The sequence below is a fragment of the Neomonachus schauinslandi genome, chromosome 4 (genome assembly GCF_002201575.2).
Source record: "Neomonachus schauinslandi chromosome 4, ASM220157v2, whole genome shotgun sequence".
In the NCBI taxonomy this organism is placed as follows: domain Eukaryota; kingdom Metazoa; phylum Chordata; class Mammalia; order Carnivora; family Phocidae; genus Neomonachus; species Neomonachus schauinslandi.
In genome coordinates this window covers 90,142,801-90,164,940 of record NC_058406.1, presented here as the reverse complement: position 1 = coordinate 90,164,940, position 22,140 = coordinate 90,142,801, and the positions used below count along the sequence as shown (strand labels likewise).

Sequence of the window (22,140 nt, the reverse complement as noted above, 5' to 3'; positions counted from 1 at the left end):
TTCTACCCTTGCTGTAGCAAGCTACACCTGAGGTGCTTTAAAAATCCCAGCACCTGGGTCCGACCCTTAGAAATTCTGATTTGCTTGATCTGGGATGTGGCCAGAAGATTGAGACTTTTAGAAGCTCGCCAGGTGATTCTAATGCACAGCCAAGATTGACAGCCACTGTGTCAATGGGAGAGCCTGACCAATACGTGGCTAATTTCATTGTGTGTTGTGCTAGACGAATAAACAGAGCACGCTGGGAGCACAAAGGAGGAGTGTGTAATACAGCCTGGAGTTACTTTTTTTTTAAGATTTTATTTGTCAGGGAGAGAGAAAGAGAGCGTGTGAGCACAAGCATGGGGAGCAGCAGAGGCAGAGGGAGAAGCAGACTCCTTGCCAAGCAAGGAGCCTGATGCGGGACTCGGTCTCAGCACCCTGGGATCATGACCTGAGCCGAAGGCAGACGCTTAACCAACTGAGCCACCCAGGTGTCCCTGGAGTTACTTTTATTTTTACATTATTTTTACTTTCTCACTTGGGAATTCCCTTACCTGATTTTTATTCATGTTAAGTATAAGACAGGCTGTCCAAAAGAACTTTCTGCAATGATGGAAATGTTCTAGATCTGCCCTGTCCACTGTGGCAGCCACTAGCCCCATGTGGGTGTTGAGCACTTGAAATGCAGTTAGCGTGAATGAGGAACTGAATTTTTAATTTTATTTAATTTTAATTAGTTTAAATTTAAATAGTCACATACGCTTAGTGGCTACTGTATTGGACAGTGTCGAATAGAGGCGGTATTAAGTATTGAGATGATTTGACAGTGTTTCTGCAGAGGCTTAGATGAAGCAAGTTATTTTCTCTGAGTGGTTTGGGAGTTCAGTCACCTTGTTTGAATGTTAATTTTATACATTTCTTATTTTCCATGTGTTAAAAAAAAGAATTTGGGGGGAGATGGTTTGGTTAAATACCTCTTCTTTTTTCTTTTTTAAAAAGATTTTATTTATTTATTTGACAGAGAGACAGCAAGAGAGGCAACACAAGCAGGGGGAGTGGGAGAGGGAGAAGCAGACTCTCTGATGAGCAGGGAGCCCAGGACCCTGGGACCGTGACCTGAGCCGAAGGCAGCCGCTTAACTGACTGAGGCACCCAGGCGCCCCAATACCTCTTCTGTTTAAAGCAGTTTTACTGAGCAATGATTCACGTACTAAACTATTCACTCATTTAAAGAGCACAGTTCATGCAACCATCACCACAGTTTTAGATCATTTTTCATCACCTCAAGAAGAAACCCCGTACCATTTTAACTGCCAGCCGTCTGTTCTGTTCCCAGCCCTGAGCACCTGCTAATCTACCATCTGTCTCTGTAGATTTGCCTGTTCTGGACATTTCATGTAAATGGGATCCTGTACTCTGTGGTCTTTGCTGCCTGGCTTCTTTCCCACAGCACAGTGTTCTCAGGGTTCATCCATGTTGTAGCACGTGTCAGTACTTCATCCATTTTTATGCCTCGTACTCTCCCATTGTATGGATATGCCACATTTTAGTTATCTGTCAGTTGATAGACATTTGAGTTTTCTCTTTGGCTGTTGTGAATAATATGGCTGTAAACATTTGTGTACAAGTTCTTGTGTGGATATGTGTTTTCATTTCTTGGGCGTAAGCCTAGGAATGGAATTCTGAATCCTATGAAAAGTTCCTGTATTCTTTTTGTCTCAGCACGAATGTGTGTGTATGTGTTTAAATGTGAATACCATATTACTGAGTATTTTTATTTCAGTTATTATTCAGTAAGAAAACATTATCTTAGCACTAGAAGGAAGTAGATAGTTTTTATTACAAAACCATTTCTTTTAAAAATAATTGTATTTTATTATGTCTATTAAAATTTTTTTTAGCCTTCATGCAGGATGCTGTATTCTCTGCTCCTTTGTGAATGTCTGTGGTTGATAACCGGTTATGCTCATGATGATGACTGGATTGACCCCACAGACATGCTTAACTATGATGCTGCTTCAGGAACAATGAGAAAATCTCAGGTATTAAAAAAAATGCATGTGCATGTACATAAGACCTTATCGGTCCTGTAATGGAAATAGTGTACTTCTGTTACTGTTTCTCGCAGAGCTTCCAGAGTCAAGAGTCATGTACCAATGACTAGCAGCCACGTAGAATATCTCCCTGACTCTTAGTCTAAGAGGATTTCAACCCCACCTGCTTATTTCTGTGTTGAATATGAATGTAAAGCCCATCGAGCCACCAGCTAACTTGATTTTAGTTCTTAGCTAGTATATAAATTTGAGACTCTTTTTTGGTTCAACACAGATGAATTATGACAAAGTCATAAAATGATGAAGTCAACTTTTAGTCTTCATTAACTTTAGGTTATTTTCACAGCTGAACTATAAAGAAATAAAATCTCTATTTTGCTTTAGGTAAAACATGGTGTATCAGAGGAAAAAGAAGTCAGTCCTGACTTGTCACATGCTGATGAATTGTTGGAATGTTATAGCAAACTTGATTCTTTAACTCATAAGGTTTGAATTTTTTTTAATTCATGAATTTTATATTTATAGTGTGTTAAATTGCTGTTTCCTGTCTTTGCTAACATATGTGTTTCTGTGTGTGTACTGTACAATTTATATATAATTTTTTTCTTTAGTTACTCTAGCCTTGTCTTCCCTTTCATTACTCTGGCCTTGTCTTTTTTTTTAATAGTACTTTTATTTTCCAGTAATAACATTTATCTCACCATGTTGTAATTCTTTCTTTACCAGACTGAACATTTCTTGGGACAAGGAATACGGGTTTTTTTCTTTTTTAATATTTTATTTATTTATTTGAAAGAGACAGACAAAGATAGCGAGAAGAGAGCATGAGTGGAGAGGAGAGGTAGAAGCAGGCTCCCTGCTGAGTAGGGAGCCCGATGCAGGACTTGATCCCAGGACCCGGGGATCATGACCTGACCTAAAGGCAGACGCTTAACCGGCTGAGCCACCCAGGCGCCCCAGGGACAAGGAATACATTTTATTCATTTTTGATTCTCTATCACCTTTCACAGTGCTGGATCATAATAGACTCATAACAAAGGCAGCCCATGAAGAAATGGGCCTGTGACCACCAGATGAACATGAAGGAAAAGCTACCACACATAGTAAATTATAATAATCCCTTATATTTGCAAGAGTAATTCTTATGTTCATCATTTATCCAATCTTTTTATTTGTGTGGCTGAAGTGGAGTTTATGAGAAAGGGAATAAATCAAGATTGTTAAGGGGTTTAAATGCATGTTGAGGGGTGGGAACCGGTCTCTTGGCTGTGGAGGCTATCAGCTGGTGGCCCAGTGGAGGGGGCTTCAGAAGGAGAGGGGTGGCAGAGGTCCAGCAATGCCAAATGCTCCAACTGGGGCAGTGACAGGTACTGAAGAGGAAAGTGTTGGATTTCTCCAAGGTGGAATAGGCAAATTTGGGTAGCTGAGGGAGGAGGGAAAAGGGATAGAGTGAAGGAGGTTTCCAGCTTGAGAGACTGGGAGAGCTTGTGAACGGAGATACAGAGATCTCAGATCTCATTTCCAGATCTGTCAGCACTGCTGTGGTTCTTACCAGGTGTGAATGCTGTCTCACCCGAGTGCTAGCAAAGAAATGCTTGGATAAAATCTGCCTCAGTTTAACTGTGTTTTGTAGTATCATGAGCTTGTTTGGCTGCACACTAGGAAATACAGAAATTCTTCATTCCGTTCTTTGCATCTTGGGCTCAGCATTGTAAAAGTATGATTGATAAAATGGAGTCTTGAATTTTTGTTTTACAAAACATTCTCAGGGCGCCTGGGTGATGCAGTCTGTTGGTTTCCGCTTAGGTTGTAATCTCAGGGTCGTGAGATCGAGCCCTGTGTCAGGCTCCATGCTCAGTATGGAGTCTGCTTGGGACTCCCTCTCCCTTTGCCCACCCCCAAAATAAAGAAATAAATCTTAAACAAGAACAACAACAACAAAAAACCACACACACAACATTCTCTTAAAGGGGCACCGGGGTGGCTCAGTTGGTTAAGCATCTGACTCTTGATTCTGGCTCAGGTCATGATCTCAGGGTGGTGAGATTGAGCCCCATGTAGAGCTCCATGCTAAGTATGGAGCCTGCCTAAGATTCTCCCTCTCCGGGCGCCTGGGTGGCTCAGTTGGTTAAGCGACTGCCTTCGGCTCAGGTCATGATCCTGGAGTCCCAGGATCGAGTCCTGCATCGGGCTCCCTGCTCGGCGGGGAGTCTGCTTCTCCCTCTGACCCTCCTCCCTCTCATGCTCTCTGTCTCTCATTCTCTCTGTCTCAAATAAATAAATAAAATCTTTAAAAAAAAAAAAAAAAAAAGATTCTCCCTCTCCCTCTGCCCCCCCCACCACCCCTTGCTTGTGCTTGTGTATGCTCTCTGTCTCTCTCAAAAATTCTCTTGAGAGGGGCGCCTGGGTGGCTCAGATGGTTGAGCGTCTGCCTTCGGCTCAGGTCATGATCCCAGAGTCCTGGGATCGAGTCCCTCATCGGGCTCCCTGCTCCGCGGGAAGTCTGCTTCTCCCTCTGCCTCTTTCTCTCTCTCTGTCTCTCATGAATAAATAAACAAAATCTTTAAAAAAAAAAAAAAATTCTCTTGAGAAATTTAAAGAGGTTTGTAAACCTTGCCTGCAAGCGGAGAAAACTGCCATGTGACTTTTCAAGGGTCCTTCTCTCTTAAGTCTGTGTGTGACACTCAGTTGTCATGTTTATCATCTGAAGCCCATTTCAAATGCTAACTCAATTCATGGTTCATACTTAGTTAGAAAATAAAAGTTGGTTATCACAGGTTCTAATGCTTTGCAAAGAGAACCCACAGAAGGTAGGACGCTCTACATTTTCATATAGTTGATAATCGCAAGCTCCTTACCTTGATCTTGATGGGGCCACTAGGCTAGAAACTTGACCCTCACATGAAACTTTGATGCTATCTAATGTTGAATTTGTTTTGTAATTACAGATCGATGCGTGTGAAAAGAAAAAGAAGGAAGACTATGAAAGTCAAAGCAATCCTGTTTTTAGGAGATACTTACATAAGATTTTGATTGAAGCCAGAAAGCTCGGACTCGTGAGTATTGGTGTGATACTAATCAGTGTGGTGGATATTTTCATTATTTATTAATTTCAAATGGGGGGAGGTGCCTTAAATTTGCTGTTTGAACTTTACTAAACAGTTGGAAATTTGACACATTCATGACTTGGCAGAGAAATTCTGTGCTGGCCCTTGTTTTCTACCACTTGCACACTTTCTTATTCGTGTGATGTGAGATCATTCTGTGCTGAGAGAAAGAACCGCGTGCTTTAAGTAGTCCTTCCGCCACCCGGAAGCTTTTTACTGTGGCAGGGGCTACCTTATAGAATTGCATATCATGTGCATATTTTTCATAATTAATGTTAAGATTCCATTTTTTAGAGTCCTTGTTTTCACTCTGTGGAGTCAAACATCAAGAAAACTTAAGGGTTGGGCGCTTGGGTGGCTCAGTCGTTAAGCGTCTGCCTTCGGCTCGGGTCGTGATGCCAGGGTCCTGGGATCGAGCCCCGCATCGGGCTCCCTGCTCGGCGGGGAGTCTGCTTCTCTCTCTGCCTGCCGCTCCCCCTGCTTGGGCTCTCTCTCTCTGACAAATAAATAAATAAAATCTTAAAAAAAAAGCAACTTAAGGGGAAGGAGTATTAGATGAATATTTAATAATCCCATCTTACTTTGGAAGTGAAAGAGCAGGTGTTCTCATACATGCATCCTTTAATTCAAGTCTTTTAAGCATGTATGGGATAAGGACACAGAGCGCCAAAAAATTCCTATGATGGAGATAATGGGCAATATTTCGTTGAAGGTTTTTTTGTTTTGCTTTCTTTAGTTCAAGGTTTTTGAAAAATCGTAATGGATGACTGCTTTTTTACGTTAGTGATGACTTGTGATGTTACGTGACACTTGTTTTTTTTCTGATTTTATATTCGCTTTTATGTAAGTATCTGTATTTTTATAAAAGAGAAACATTTTTCTGTTTGTGTTAACTGGATAACAAATGTAAAATGTTTATAGTGATTTTGCTAACCTGAACTCACGCTAATAAAGATAGTTATAAATATCATGTTTGTTCACGGAAACTCCAGTTTGACTGCCTTTTAAGATCCTTTTTTTGGGGGGCGCCTGGGTGGCTCAGTCGTGAGGCGTCTGCCTTCAGCTCAGGTCATGATCCCAGGGTCCTGGGATTGAGCCCCGCATTGGGCTCTCTGCTCGGCGGAGAGCCTGCTTCTCCCTCTCCCTCTGTCTGCCCCTCTGCCTACTTGTGCTCTCTCTCTCTCTGTTAAATAAATAAATAAAAATCTTAAAAAAAACCCAAACCCTGTATTTATTTATTTTTTTAATTAATTTTTTTTTAAAGATTTTATTTATTTATTTGAGAGAGAGAATGAGAGAGAGCATGAGAGGGGGGAGGGTCAGAGGGAGAAGCAGACTCCCCGCTGAGCAGGGAGCCCGATGCGGGACTTGATCCCGGGACTCCAGGATCATGACCTGAGCCGAAGGCAGTCGCTTAACCAACTGAGCCACCCAGGCGCCCCCAAACCCTTTTTAAAAAAAATTTGTATTACTGTGTATTTTAGGCTATTTGAAAATAAAGTCAGCAAATGGAAAATCGTAAATGAATCAAAATAAGCAGTTGATGCTCATTATTTGTGGATTCCATATTTGCGAACTTGCGTACTCACTAACCTTATTTTATAACCTCAAAGTCAATACTTGGGGAGCTTTTGTGCCATTCTCGGACATGCGCAGAGCATTTGCGTTGCCTGGTGTGCCCATTCTCAGCTGAGGCTGAGCACGGCCATGTTCTGCCTTCTTGTTTCAGCTCTCAGACTATAAACAAGTACTTTTTCATGGTTTATTTAGTGCTACGTATTTCACACTTTTGTTGATGTTATTTGGCTGTTTAAAATAACTCCCAAGAGTAGTGCTGCCTAGTGCCTCTGAGCCGTGAGAAGGCTAGGATGTGCCTTCCAGGGAAAATACCCATGTTAGATAAGGTCTGTTCGGGCAGGAGTTACAGTGCTGTTGGCTGTTCCGAGTTCAGTGTTAATCAAAAATATTAAATAAGGTATCTTTAAATAGAAACACACAAAAGGGTTATGTATTGCCTGCCTGATGAAAATGATAGGAACGCAACTCCGTATTTCCTGCAGGAGCTGTAGTTCAGGTATTTGTTAACTAGTGTCCGCGGTGACGTCCTCGAACAAACGTTGCCAGTAGTAAGAATCAGCTGTGGGTAAAATGCACATTATCTTATTTGCGTAGAGTTTTATATTTTTGAAATGTTTTTCACATGTATGGTCTCTGTTTTTTATGTTAGACACATAGGTGGATAGTATTATTTTTATTTTATACATGTGAAATATGAACCACATATATATTTAGTTCCAAATCGGCTTTTGTCTTGAAGTGTTTCTCTTTTCTGTTTTGTTCTGTTTTTTGGGCAAATTTAATTCAGCCTGAAGAAAACAAAGATGATATGCATTATGATGCTGAGATTATCCTAAAAAGACAAACCTTGTTAGAAATACAGAAGTTTCTCAGTGGAGAGGATTGGAAACCAGGAGCCTTGGATGATGCACTAAGTGATATTTTAATTAATTTTAAGTTTCATGATTTTGAAACATGGAAGTGGCGATTTGAAGACTCCTTTGGAGTGGATCCATATAATCTGTTGATGGTAAGATGGGACAAGGGGGACATAAGTAACAGCTCATTTTTTTTAATTCTTTTTTTTTTTTAAGATTTTATTTATTGGGTTTCTGGGTAGCTCAGTTGGTTGAGCGACTGCCTTCGGCTCAGGTCATGATCCTGGAGTCCCGGGATCGAGTCCCGCATCAGGCTCCCTGCTCGGCAGGGGATCTGCTTCTCCCTCTGACCCTCCCCCCTCTCATGTGCTCTCTGTCTCAAGTAAATAAATAAAATCTTAAAAAAAAAAAAAGATTTTATTTATTTATTTGACAGAAAGAGACACAGCGAGACAGGGAACACAAGTGGGGGAGAGGGAGCAGCAGGCTTCCTGCCGAGCAGAGAGCCCGGTGCGGGGCTCGATCCCAGGACCCTGGGATCATGACCTGAGCCGAAGGCAGACGCTTAATGACTGAGCCACCCAGGCGCCCAGTAACAGCTCATTTTTAAAAATGCTTTAAAAACTCCACCATAGAACCCTCCTACACTGTTGGTGGGAATGCAAGTTGGTACAGCCACTCTGGAAAACAGTATGAAGGTTCCTCAAAAGGTTGAAAATAGAGCTACCCTACGACCCAGCACTTGCACTCCTGGGTATTTACCCCAAAGACACAGATGTAGTGAAAAGAAGGGCCATATGCACCCCAATGTTCATAGCAGCAATGTCCACAATAGCCAAACTGTGGAAAGAGCCCAGATGTCCATTGACAGATGAATGGATACAGACGATGTGGTCCATATATACAGTGGGATACTCTCAGCCATCAAAAAAAAAAAAAGAAAGAAATTTTGCCATTTGCAACAACGTGGCTGGAACTAGAGGGTGTTATGTTAAGCGAAATAATAAGCCACTCAGAAAGACAGTTCTATCTCGCTGATATTGTAGAATTTAAGAAACAAAACAGGATCATAGGGGAAGAGAGGAAAAAATGAAACAAGATGAAACCAGAGAGGGAGACAAATCATAAGAGACTCTTAATTATAGGAAACAATCGAAGGGTTGCTGGAGGGGAGGGGGGTGGGGGGACGGGGTAACTGGGTGATGGTCACTGGGGAGGGTCTGTGATGTAATGAGCACTAGGTACTATATAAGACTGATGAATCACTGACTTCTACCTCTGACACCGATAATACATTATATAGGTTAATGTAAAAATTAAAAAAACCCCTCCACCGTAGTTACGTTAACCCGTGCGCAGACGCTTCTGTTTCCATGGCCGTGCAGCAGAATGGCACAGATGCTGCTGCGTGTCTGAGGCCAGTTCTTTCGTTTCTGCTGAGGATTATCATTTCTCGGCGGGGACGGTGGCTTGGCAGTAACCCTGCTCTCTGCTTCTTCCTGTTTTCGAGGTGCTTCTGTGTCTGCTCTGTATCGTGGGATTAGTCGCTACCGAGCTGTGGACGTATGTGCATTGGTACACCCAGTTGAGACGTTTGTTATTCATCAGTTTCCTCATCAGTTTGGGATGGAATTGGATGTATCTATATAAGGTACTAAATAGGTGGAAGGTTTTCATGTTTTTCAGCGTTATTTCATGATAACAGAAGACCTCAGTGCCTTTAGAGGAGCGTATAACCTTGCCTCTGATCAGAGATGCCGGATTGTCATCTGGCAGCCGCTCACCTGTCCCTGGTGTTTCGGGTCCCTGACCAGTTTGGTGCAGGCCTATTTTCCTAACCCAGTTTCTCATGGGTAGCATCTAGGTGGCTAAATCAGAATAGAGCTAGGTGGATGCATTTTAAAAAATTTTATGTAGGTAGTTTAAGGTATGTCCTTTTATTCTTTGCCAGAAAGGATATCAAAATGTTATTTTTTAAAGTTAGGTTATTTTCTGAATATGAAAGTGCAATGTTGATAGTAGACGATTTAGAAAAGATAGAAAGTTATACAGAGAAATTTGATTTTTTAAAAAAGATTTTATTTGAGAAAGAGCGAGCAGGAGTAGGGGGAGGGGGGGAGGGGCGGAGGGAGAGAGAATCCTCGAGCAGGCTCCCCACTGAGCAGGGAGCCCACCGTGGGGCTCGATCTCAGGACCCCGAGATCATGACCTGAGCCAAAGGCAGATGCTTAACTGACTGAGCCACCCAGGTGCCCCAGAAATTTGATTTCTTTTTTTTAATTACCTATAATTTTGTCACCTAAAGATAATTGCTGTCAATATTTTGAGGTATTTCTTTCCGATTTTTTTCTAAATTTTAATTCTTTCAAAATTGGGATCATGCTGAATATAGAAAGTCAAATGAAGCACTACTGTTCCTGTTGAAATAGCATTGAAGGACAATTTTAGATCTTTCTAGCAGGGTGAATCAAGTGGCAAAATATTTTTGATGAATTTATCTGATTAAATCATTGTGATATATCCTTAACCTTTTGCTCTAAGTTCTATAGCTTCTAGAACTAATTGTTTGCAAATTAAAGGAAAAAAGTTTGGTTGAATATTGTTATCTCAGCAATTTCCCCCAGGGCTTGGACATATAAAAAATATGTTATCTTTATATAGGCCACTTGTGCTGAAAACCATCCAGAACAAAACACCATTTTATTATTTATTTATTTATTATTTTAAAGATTTTACTTATTTGACAGAGAGAGACACAGCGAGAGAGGGAACACAAGCAGGGGGAGTGGGAGAGGGAGAAGCAGGCTTCCCGCCGAGCAGGGAACCCGACGCGGGGCTCGATCCCAGGGCCCTGGGACCGTGACCTGAGCCGAAGGCAGACGCTTAACGACTAAGCCACCCAGGCGCCCCACAAAACACCATTTTATCATGAATTGTGAAAGAAAATGAGAAGTAGTCATTTAATATATATAACTATTTTTGGGTGTGGTATGAATTTGAACTGATTTTTTAAAATAATCCTTTTTAGCACAAAGGTTTGCCTTTCTCATCAAAATTACTTACAAAGAAGGAAGCTATAGTTCTTTATCCTCACTCGTTGCATTAAGACTGTGCTTTGCCATGAGTGGAAAAGAGCTGCTATTTAGAAATGTTTTTGGGGTGCCTGGGTGGCTCAGTTGGTTAGGCGACTGCCTTTGGCTCAGGTCATGATCCTGGAGTCCCTGGATCGAGTCCCGCATCAGGCTCCCTGCTCGGCAGGGAGTCTGCTGCTCCCTCTGACCCTCCTGACCCTCCCCCCTCTCATGTGCTCTCTCTCTCAGTCTCTCTCTCTCAAATAAATATATAAAATCATAAAAAAAAAGTTATTAGAAATGTTTTTGTTTTTTTCCTACTAAAAAACCGTGAACCGTCTGGTGTCTGGTGAAGATACATTTTGAAGTCAGGGTTTTGGATGTGTAGACATAACCTTCATGTCCGCAGCCGCTCACAGCTCCCTTTTGGTGTTGCTCAGCTCGCATTCGCACAGCATCAGGCCGAGGTTGCCAAGCTGGAGCCGTTGAACAATGTGTGTGCTGAGAAGATGGACTGGATTGGAAGCCTCTGGGGTAAGGGGTCGGTTTGCTGGGCCTCATTTTGAATAGAATTTCCGGGAAGGAGAGAACATATTAGTAATTACAGAGAAATGAGAAAATGCTGGAAGGAGGCTTTCCATGACTGAGTCCTCAGTGTCAGAAGAAGATGCGAGAAGAGGCAGGGTTCAGACCGGGCCGCTCATGCTCCCATAACCTCATGGGGAGGGACTAGGAACGCGTCTTTGTCGGCTCCCGTAGTGCTGCCGTCTCCTCTGTCGGTCGGTGACGGAGCCGGAGCTCATCTTGTCTGTCTGGTCCTTAGGAAGGGGGTCCAGCGTGTGCATTAAAGAAATGAATCAGTGTTTATATGAATTAAGATCCATCTTAGACTTAATCTCCTTATACTGACTTATGAAATGTTAAGTTGTAGCTTTACTACACATTTTTTTTTTCCTAGGAGGAAAGTTCTTTAACTTTTTTCCCCTCACAGACTGTATATACATTGTCACTACTGTTGGCTGCCTTTAGTTCTGTGTATCTAGCAGTAGGAATGGTTTAGTGTTCAAGGGCACTTTATAAATGCAAGTCCGTAAGAACGGACCCAGAATAGAATCCCTGCGGATTGTACAAAACAGGGCGTCCATATTAACGGTTCTTTAAAAGTTGCGGCAACTAACCCAATCTGGCCTCGCTTCCTGGCTACAGGGGACATCTGAACCCCTTCTCTAGCTCAGGCTAGTATGTAATGTACATAAACCTAATTTAGAAAAATTGGGAGAACTAGTAATGTTCTTTATCTTGTAAAGTAACGGATTTTTAAAATTGAAATCTTACTGAGATAATTCTAGATGCACAGGTAGTTGTAAGAAGGAAAACAGATCGATGTACCCTTTCCCCATTTTCCCCCAGTGTAAACGTCTTACACAGTTACAGCAGTGCGATCTCATAGCCAGGATATCAACTTGCATATAATTCAGCGATCTCAGATTTCTGCGGTTTTATTTGGATTCATTTGTATGTGTAAAGAACAGTTTTTAATACTTACCTTTTGGAAAATTTCATAAAATATAATGTTTTATCTACTTAAGACCTGTCTAATTTGAAGAGATTTTTAAGATAAACATTTTGGACATAAGATGAAAAATTTTTAAATCAGTATTACAGGGAGTCTATTTGTACCAGCATTTAAAATTGGTTGGTGATGGGGACAGGGACAAAACCAAAATGCTGTCTTATTTGGGAATGAAATGTGACTTTTTTTTTTCTTTTAATGACTCAGTGTTTTGTCTATTTCTCTAAATAGAATTGTTGAGAAGTTCATGGACCTATAAGGATGACCCATGCCAAAAATACTACGAGCTCTTATTAGTCAACCCTATTTGGTTGGTCCCACCAACAAAGGTATAGAATACATTTGTAAATATTATTTATACAAAGTGAATCAAAAATTTCTTGTATTTATTTAAAGTTGTTAGTGTTTTTTACAGTCATTTTGCTAATAATAAACCCTTGTTCTAGAAAAAATACTTCCATTACACAATGATTTTCACATTAAAACATTTTAATTGATTTTTTTTAAAGATTTTTTATTTATTTGACAGAGCGACACAGCGAGAGAGGGAACACAAGCAGGGGGAGTGGGAGAGGGAGAAGCAGGCCTATTGCGGAGCAGGGAGCCCGATGCGGGGCTCGATCCCAGGACCCTGGGATCATGACCTGAGCTGAAGGCAGACGCTTAACGACTGAGCCACCCAGGTGCCCCTCATTGTCTTTTGAGGGAAAAGTTAAGTTGCTGTTATCTTTTGTTTTAGGCACTGGCGGTTACATTCACCAACTTTGTCACGGAGCCACTGAAACACATTGGGAAAGGAGCTGGGGAATTTATTAAAGAGTTCATGAAGGAGATCCCAGTATTACTTCACATTCCAGTGCTGATCATTATGGCATTAGCTGTCCTGGTTAGTATACAGCACGGTTGACTATTAACAGCGCTTGTAGAAAAAAAGGCAATTCTAAAACTTAGATTTTTTGCTGTTGTAAATCAGGCTAAATTTTGCTTAACGGTATGAGAAGATGATTTTTAAGTGATACAGATTTATTTATACCTACATGTATATTCCTTTAAGCAAGAAAATGATTGTCAAGTTTGACTATAGATGTCATGGCAGTGACTTAGAATAATATTCTTCTAAATTTGTTCTTCAACTTGGTGAATTAATATACATGAAATCAGTTGTTTTTGTCCTCTTTGAGAAAGGGAGCCTTCTTCTTTCAGTCTGAGTTTTTGCAGCACTAAGAAGGGAAGAGCATTGGCTTTTCCACAGAATCAAATTGGGATGTGGAAGAAGGTGAGTTACTGAGAAACAGTTGGGGAATCCAGGAACAGACATTTGTTAAGAAGAAACATTATTCATTATTCATCTATGGTCTCTTCAACTTTTTTTATTGATTTTCGGCCCTTACTCTAATAAAGCAGTTGTCACTTAAAAGGTAAAGAACCCAGATGTGCCACGGGAAAAACCAGGTTTGCATTTGTGAAGAAATTAACCTATTTAAAGTTTATAACTTTAAATATTTTCAGCGTCTATTTTCTCTGATGGGTGTGAATATACACAACATAGCGTTATCAGACAGTACCTTCCAATTTAAATTATTAAATTAAAAAGGATTTTCTTCCCTAAGGATACAAAATTTACTACACTTTACTCACTTTGAAATTGTTCCTATTTTGGTTTTGTGTTTTGGCTTGTGATTACAGGAGTCTGGTTTAGGGATATGGTTTTGTTAGGTGATATTAGTTGTATAATAGTGCAGATTTTCCTTGACTTACGGGATTACGTCCCAATAAACCCACTGTAAGTCGAAAATGGATTTACTACACCTAGCTTCCAGGACATCGTAGCTTAGCCTAGCCCACCTTAAACATGCTCAGAATGCTTATGGTAGCCTGCAGTTGGGCAATTCATCTAACACAAAGCCCATTTTATAACAAAATGTCAAATATCTCACGTAGTTCCCTGCATATTGTACTGAAAGAGAGAAACAGAATGGTTGTGTGGGTACGGAGTGGTTGTGAGGGTAGGGGTTGTTCACCCTCGATACCCCGTGGCTGACCAGGATCTGCCCTGCCCAGCATCACCAGAGAGGATTGGACCCCAAATCGTTAGTCCAGGAAAAGATCCAAATTCTAAATTTGAAGTACAGTTTCTACTGAGCACACTATCACTTTCTTAGCATCGTGAAGTCTAACAGTTTTAAGTTGAACCATCGTAGGTGGGGGACTGTTTGTAGTTAGTCTCTGAAGCTGAAATTATAAGCAAAAACCCATCTCTTCTTCATCTGCTTAAGAAAAGGACTTTTACTGCTTCTGTCTTTAAATAGGTTCTCCAGCACAGTGATTTTCAAACTTTTTGTTTTTAGGACCCTTTTGCCCTCCTAACTGCAGACCACAAAAACAAAAAAAACAAGAAACCCCCCCAAAAAACAAACAAACAAAAAAACTGAAGACCACAAAGAGCTCTTGTTTATAGTGGTTTTATTTATTGATATTTACCATATTAGGAATTAAAACTAAGAAAAATTTCAAATACAAGTTTACACAAGCGCACAGTCGACGAGCCAGTAGAGTGAGGAAGTCATTCCAGCCCCAGAAGACTCCACCATACACTCAGAAGGGAAGAATAAAAAAGACTAAGGTCTTTGAAGTATGAAAAGTTTGACCTTACAGAGTCCCTGAAACTGTCCCAGGGATCCCCCCCCAGGGGTCCCTGGGCCACAGTTTGAGAACTGCTGCCTAGTTTTTCTCATGAAATGGGATTCAAAGCCTGTTGAATTTTAGTTGTCACTAAAGCCGTTTGTATTTGTAGAAAAGTTACCCTACATGAGAATGTTGATGTAATTATGTGTGTAACACTAATTTTTAGCATTTACCTTATATGGTGGGTGTGAAAATAGACATCTGATGAACAGTTATCAATTAGTACCTTCCAATTTAAGTTTCTAGGTTTTAGCCAAACTGACCTTGTTACAATTCAGTGAAAGTGTGTTCAGCTCATTGAAATATCTACTTACCACTTCGTGATTTCTCACATTTTGTTGGCTACTCTGGCCTAGTGTTAATCTAAACAAGAGATCGCAAATGAAACAACAGTGAAATAAACATGTTTATATCTCCAAATGCCATTAAGTCAAGTTAGGTAATTTTGCTAGCACCCTGAATAATTTCATTGTAAGTCAGCCATTAAATACTATATATTTATTTCTTTTCCTTCTAGGGTTTCTGCTATGGTGCTGGAAAATCAGTTAATATGCTGAGACATTTAGGTGGTCCCGAAAGAGAACCACCCCGGGCACTTGAGCCAGCTGATAGAGGACGGCTGCAGGAAGTTGGTGATAGACCCCATGGTGGAGCAGGTGATGCACGTTTCCCTTATAGAGGCCACATCAGCCCCTTTGAGCGAGGCCCTTATGACAGAACATATGAGGGTAGAAGAGATGGTATGAGAGAGAGAGATGTTGACTTGATACCTAGGACTGGCACCAAGAGCCCCGAAGTGCTCCGGCCATGCGATGTACCCCAGGCAGAGGCGAGGGAGCGTCCCACGGTGGTACCCAGTGTAAGTCAGCAATTGTTTCTTTTGCCGTCCTTCATGTAGGCCTGCCTCTGTGCTTCCTGTAAAGCTTCCGGTTAGGCGATTCTTCTCTTTTACCTGCCACGGTTAATTATATCATTATTAATATAATTGTTTATTCTGTTTTCTGGCCAAAAGTTCAGCCTTCTCAGAAGAACTAAAACGAGATTTAATTTTTATGTTAAATCCTATTTAACGGTAGTTAGAACAGGTAGTAAGTCATACGAAATTTCATAGGAAACCAAGTAATCGTGACTGAAGTTTCTGCCTTTGAAGAGCTCAGAGAAAAGTCTTCACTGAAGGCCCGGAGTCTGGGGGAACCTGCAGGAGACCCCTAAAGGCTCAGCTGGGTGGGAGAGTGGGTGGGGAGGGGTCACACAGCCCGCTTTGCCAAATCCTTGGCGTCATTGGCTAGACTCTCTACTTTCTACCTGCAGAATGCTGAGGTGTTTTTTCTACATTATTGGCCATTTAAAGGGACATTGCCGTTTTTGTTTGAGAGCGGAATTTACGTTGTCATTTGCAAAGTTTAAGTTGTAACTGTAAACCTTGGAGAAACAGTTGTGAGCACAGTAGAATCTAGAAAATTAGAATCCCTTCCCATGGAGTTTCTTATAAGAATAAACATACCTGCATACATCTAAAAAATTTTCAGATGTTCTTTTCATTTAATAGTTAATGGTAATGCACCGCTCATCTCAAAGTCTCCAGGGACTTCTCATCTCACTTAAAGGGAAAGCTAGTTATCTTGGTGGCCCAGGGCTTCCTTGATCCGCCCACAGTCCACCTCCGTTAGTACATGGATTTCTTCTCCTCCTATGCTCACTCTCCTTCAGCCACAAGGGCCTCCTCACTATTCCATGAATTAGAACCTTTTTACTTGCTGTTCTCTGTCTAGAACGCCGAAATGTGGTTCATTTCTTTAAGTCTTTACTCCTGTATCACCTTTCACATTACCCTAATTTATTTATTTATTTATTTATTTTTTAAAGATTTTATTTATTTGTTTGACAGAGAGAGAGACAGCGAGAAAGGGAACACAAGCAGGGGGAGGGGTAGAGGGAGAAGCAGACTCCCTGCTGAGCCGGGAGCCCGATGCGGGGCTTGATCCCAGGACCCTGGGACCATGACCTGAGCTGAAGGCAGACGCTTAACGACTGAGCCACCCAGGCGCCCCCCATTACCCTAATTTAAACAGTCATCTGACCCCAGCTTGGTACTTTTAATTTGTTGCTTGATTGTCTCCCCAAGTGAAATGGAAGTTCCAGTGAGGGCAAGGGTTTTTGTTGGTTTTGTTCCTGCTGTTTCCCCAGTACCTGGAACTGAATACAGGCTCAGTAAATATTTGTCGAATGAATTATTCTCACCAGGCAAGAGGAGTTAGCAGTACTGGTCCCCAGTCCTCTTGTCCTCTTTCCCTCTCCTAAAGCTGGGTCGCTAGACCACCTGGAATATCCTGAGTGCCCCCACTCCTCCGTGCAGGGTTCTGTGAGGCTTATTAACATTTACATAATTACAGCACTGGAGCTGGGATTTGAAGGAGTTGAGAGTTTGATACAGATTTGCATAGGAACTTGTTAAACGTGTTTGATGACTGATCTTCACATTATGTTAATTAAAAAATTAAAATGTCATTCTCTACAGCATAAATTACCTGTTTTGGATACAAAGCCCAAAGAATTTGGTGGAATCCAGGGAGAAAGCACGCTGCCAGAAAGCAGTACCGAAAGCAGCCAGTCTAGTAGGCCTGTCTCTGGCCCAGACACATCAGAGAAGGTGGAAGGTTCACCTGCAGAGGAAAAGGCCCAGCTCGGGACTGATGCCAGAGGCAGCCCAGAGGAAGGCAGCGCGTCCAGCCCAGCCAGCGGTGGGAAGGATCTGGAGAGTGGCCCATGTGGCTAGAGGAGCACAGCCTCGGACCACAGCTCAGAGGTCATCTTTGGGTTTTGTAAAGTATACTCTTCACAACTATTTGCTCTTCTCTACAAATATTCTGACATTTACTACCCTACAGGTGCCAACTTAAACATGAATATTTTTATTGACCGTCAGAACTAACGAATACCCATGTATTTCTGTTTAATTTTTATCTTTTGTGTAATTTCATTTTCATATTGGTACCTCCTGTGGAGTTTGTGGTGTTGATTTTGGAACAGGATCTCATAGATGAACATATGGCAAGCATCACTGATTTCAGATAAGAGGCCAGTTTGAATCAGGAAACATTGAAAAATAAGTTTTATGGTTCACACGCATATATAGGAACCAACTAGCCGACGTGTGTGTTGCCTAGTGGATGTCCTGTAATACCTACTTCAGTTAATGATTTGTTAGTTGTGCACTGGATTTGATACGTTTCCAAAAGTGGTAGGTACTCAGAAACTATTTTAAGGAAAGTCCACTGTAGTAAGCTTTACCCTTTTCATGCACTTCAGCGTCTTACTGCAGTCACGGAGTCTGGGTCCCCTTGTCTCTGCGGAGGCTGCCCCAGCTCATCATGGCTTCGTCGTTGCGAATCCTGCCTCCATCGCTCAACTCTTCCAGTGCTGACTGGGCCTGCTTCCTTGTCGCCCCTTTTTACCCTCAGCTAAGACAGGCCTGAAGATGGCCAGGAGAATTTAGTTACCACAGTTTGTTAATTGGTGATCTTGGTCTCACATAGTCAGTAGACGGAGAATAGCTTTACCCTTTCCTCACCAAATACATACTTTACACATTGGTCGAGTACAGTATTTTTGCTAAACAGCGTAATTTCTCTGTCCCTGGTTAAGTATAAAAAAATGCCATTGCCAATTAAGATTTTAAAAAATTACCTCAGCAAGAGGATGTAAAATTTATTAATATTATTTTCTAGTTTAATATTGCAAACATCTTTAGTAATTCATCAGAAAGGTAGTTCTTTCCAGAAAAAGCAACAGGATTTTATAGAAAAACTTGCAACACAGTAGGTATGGGACAAATGAACTAATGCAAGGATGCCTGCAGCTTGGAGTGGATTCGTGAACATTGGTGCATATTAAGTCCTCCCTGAGGGCCAGACCTGTTCACACTAATTGGTAAATATGTGCCCAGGATGGTAGTTGTCCCCTGAGCTGTGACGGGATTCTGAAGAGCAATGAATGCCTCAGGTGACGGACTGTGAGAGTGGAGTTAATGCTGTTTGAACTCCTAACTACTTTTTATCCAAAAATGAATCTGTAAAGAATTAAGTAGAATTTCATCTTTGTATTCTTTCATTACAGATAGCCGTTTGGGGATGCAGTCCACTTGGACAGCTAGCGAGGCAACATACCACTGCTGTTGAATGATGACGGCAATTTAGGGAAGACACTAAAGCAGACCGAACAGATCAAGGCCAGTTTATAACTTGGGGAAATACACTTGTTTATTGTCCAGCCCATATTTATCATTAGAATCAAGAATTTTAGCAACAGGCTTTTAGGAAAATCAGAATTGGGTAGACAGCTTTATAAAAGCAGTGTTTAAGTGGAATAGATAATGTTGAATGTTTGCAGGGTCTAAGAACTATTGTATACACAAAATAAACACCTATTTTTACATTATTGTAATTTGATATGCTGTCTTCGCTCATTGAATATGCTGGTAAGAAAAAACCCCATGATACTTACGTGCAGGTTTTTTGTTTTTTAAAGATTTTATTTATTTGAGAGAGAGAGAATGAGAGACAGAGAGCATGAGAGGGAGGAGGGTCAGAGGGAGAAGCAGACTCCCCGCCGAGCAGGGAGCCCGATGCGGGACTCGATCCCGGGACTCCAGGACCATGACCTGAGCCGAAGGCAGTCGCTCAACCAACTGAGCCACCCAGGCGCCCCTTACATGCAGTTTTTAAAAGGATGTTGTCTAGGACGTTCTATTGTATATGTAATATATAAGACATAAGATGATCCGGGTGTTAACTGAGTACTTTTGACAAAATTTGTCTGACCTTAGAACCAAGAATAATCTTTTTTTCCCCTGAGCCTTTGATGTGATTCCAGATCGAGTAACTATCTTTCTATTTTATTTTTGTGAACACTGGCCATTTGGAGAAGTGGTTCTCACTGCCCACCAAGTCACCTGAAGGATTTTTAGAAAGAACAGAGCCCCAGATACCATCCCAGCTGTGCAGAATCAGAAGCAACCAGAGGTGAATGAGTTGCCAACTTGTTCTGGGTATGGGCATTTGCGTTCTAGAATTCACCCTTAGACTAGGCTCTACTCTGTCCCATCTTACTGTGTTCTTTTCCTAAGCTAACTTTATGTCATGTCCTATTCTATACCTTTGTAAACTACTTTCAGTTTCTGGGAGGGGGGAGGAAGGCTTAATGGTGACTGAGGGCTTAACTTAGATCTTTCATATTTAAATTTTGTGAGTTTTCATCTGTTTTCTATTTTCAAGGCCTAGGTTCTTGATATAACCACATGAGTTTTCGGGGTGTTTGTTTTGTTTTGTTTTGACATTAGGTCTTAAAAAATTTTACACCAGTGTTTTGTAACAGAAGGTTTAATTTTAAGCCACACACACACTTTAAAATTAAAGGGCCCAAAACATGCTGAAAGTTTATTTTGAGTTTTTATAATGGCTTCGAACTAATAACATACTGAAAATATGACTTTCTTAACAGAAAAAAGATCTAGATTTTTTTAATAAGACTAACTTTTTTACACATTGGTCAGGTAAGTTATTTTTACTAAACAGCAAAATTTCTCACTACATCCATGGTTCAGTATAGAAGAATGCCATTGTCAATTAAGATTAAAAAAAAATTATCTCAGCAAGAGGATTAAATTCTAGTCTAGATTCATTTATCTTCCTACTTTACAAACTCTAGGTAAAGGAATCTAACAAGTTGCCAAAGAACACAATCCTGAGCCTTAATCACAAAAGTTGATGAAGCACCTTTTATAAGACCCCTCCACCCTGCAACAAGTGCGTGTCCAGAGGAATGTTAATATCATACTACTAAAGGTTAAATATTTACATCATTCTAGAACATTTTAAGCTGTATTACAGTGCTATAATTTCTCCTCTTAAGGAAGAAGTAATAGATTGAATTTCCCTTCAGTGTTCTGAAAGGAAATAAGGTCGTTTTAAAAAAATATCCATAATAACTAGCGGTTTGCTTATTTTTTTCCTGTATTTTTAAATTCCAACAAAGCATTACTTTGCAAAAGGTCCTTCAGTTCAAATTCAGTGTCTCTGTTTTGATCTCGTTGTAAAAGAACTCTTTGTTCATCCATTCTTTTTGCCTGAGAACGTAAAATCAAGCTAAAAAAGTCCTCATCTGGTACTGTTGGTCCCTTTGTGGCAGTAGGTGGTGGAGCACATCTTTGATCATCTAATCTGGACCCCTGAAAATTGATGAGAGAGATTAAAACACAAATACTTCATTAATGTTTGTCATCACAAGAAAAAAAACTTTTTTTTTGCCTCGTCTTAGAAATTTAATCTTCAGACCTGAAACCTGATAAAACTTTTGCCATTGGGACGCCTGGGTAGCTCAGTCGTTAAGTGTCTGCCTTCGGCTCAGGTCATGGTCCCAGGGTCCTGGGATCGAGCCCCGCATCGGGCTCCCTGCTCATTGGGGAGTCTGCTTCTCCCTCTCCCTCTGCCTGCCACTCTACCTACTTGTGCTATCTCTCTGTCAAATAAATAAATAAGATCTTTAGAAAAAAACAAACTTTTGCCATGACTTACATAATCAGAATCTAGCAAGTATTATGTAGAAGTGTAACATCATGGCTTTGGTAAGATTAATTAAGATACAAGGTCAAATATTACAGAGTAGGCACTGGCAAATACAACTTCTCAAATCCTTAGAATGTTAGGTACAAAAACCCTGTAGCACTACCTTACAAATTCTGTGTCAGGCCAGGGGTCAGCAAACCGGAACCCACTTTCTGGGAAGGGCCATTTGGAGAAGTGGTTCTCACTGCCCACCAAGTCACCTGAAGGATTTTTAGAAAGAACAGAGCCCCAGATACCATCCCAGCTGTGCAGAATCAGAAGCAACCAGAAGTGAATGAGTTGCCACCTTGTTCTGGGTATGGGCATTTGCGTTCTAGAATTCACCCTTAGACTAGGCTCTACTCTATCCCATCTTACTGTGTTCTTTTCCTGTTTTTGTACATAACGTTTCCTTTTCATTTCACCACAATGCTCATCTGTTGATGAACTGCATGTGGCTGCTTGCCAGCTACAACAGCAGAGTTGAGCAGTTGTGACAAAGACCATGGGGCCTGAAAAGCCTAAAATGTTCTCTGTCTAGCCCTGTCTTAAGCATTTAAATCTGTTAAATAGCCCAGATTTTTTCCTTGAAGTTTTAACTTAGATCCTTATTTTAGAAGTACATTAGAAA

At 41.0% G+C, this 22,140-nt stretch overlaps 2 protein-coding genes and 1 long non-coding RNA gene across 6 annotated transcripts in view; 2 read left to right on the top strand and 1 right to left on the bottom strand.

Moving 5' to 3' along the window:
* The first annotated feature begins 1,895 nt into the window (after positions 1 to 1,895).
* CLCC1 (chloride channel CLIC like 1) lies at positions 1,896 to 19,351 on the top strand. Its single transcript, XM_021690241.1, has 11 exons — positions 1,896 to 2,024; positions 2,421 to 2,522; positions 4,985 to 5,092; positions 7,509 to 7,730; positions 9,089 to 9,229; positions 11,090 to 11,183; positions 12,454 to 12,551; positions 12,962 to 13,108; positions 15,425 to 15,766; positions 17,426 to 17,713; positions 19,024 to 19,351. The coding sequence occupies exons 1-10, from the start codon at positions 1,896 to 1,898 to the stop codon at positions 17,681 to 17,683; spliced, it is 1,641 nt and encodes a 546-aa protein (XP_021545916.1). The 3' UTR covers positions 17,684 to 17,713; positions 19,024 to 19,351.
* The window catches only part of LOC110580544, a 51,240-nt gene continuing 48,451 nt past the window's right edge, over positions 19,352 to 22,140 (top strand). Inside the window, exons 1-2 of the long non-coding RNA XR_002480354.1 lie at positions 19,352 to 19,416; positions 19,625 to 19,954. This is a non-coding gene — a long non-coding RNA (uncharacterized LOC110580544). The remainder of the gene's footprint in view (positions 19,417 to 19,624; positions 19,955 to 22,140) is intronic.
* GPSM2 (G protein signaling modulator 2) overlaps positions 20,440 to 22,140 on the bottom strand; it is a 99,201-nt gene continuing 97,500 nt past the window's right edge. For all 4 annotated transcript variants that reach the window (XM_021690244.1, XM_044914574.1, XM_021690242.2 and 1 more), the window contains one exon: positions 20,440 to 21,133. In XM_021690244.1, the coding sequence (XP_021545919.1) occupies positions 20,906 to 21,133 (228 nt within the window). In that variant the 3' untranslated portion in view covers positions 20,440 to 20,905. The remainder of the gene's footprint in view (positions 21,134 to 22,140) is intronic.

Bases quoted from the DNA above. Each gene is read 5' to 3' on its own strand.
- CLCC1 (XM_021690241.1), top strand. From the start codon at position 1,896: ATGCTGTATTCTCTGCTCCTTTGTGAATGTCTGTGGTTGATAACCGGT. The intron at 5,093-7,508 runs GTGAGTATTGGT...AATTTAATTCAG, and splicing joins AAGCCAGAAAGCTCGGACTC to CCTGAAGAAAACAAAGATGA. The intron at 7,731-9,088 runs GTAAGATGGGAC...CCTGTTTTCGAG, and splicing joins ATCCATATAATCTGTTGATG to GTGCTTCTGTGTCTGCTCTG.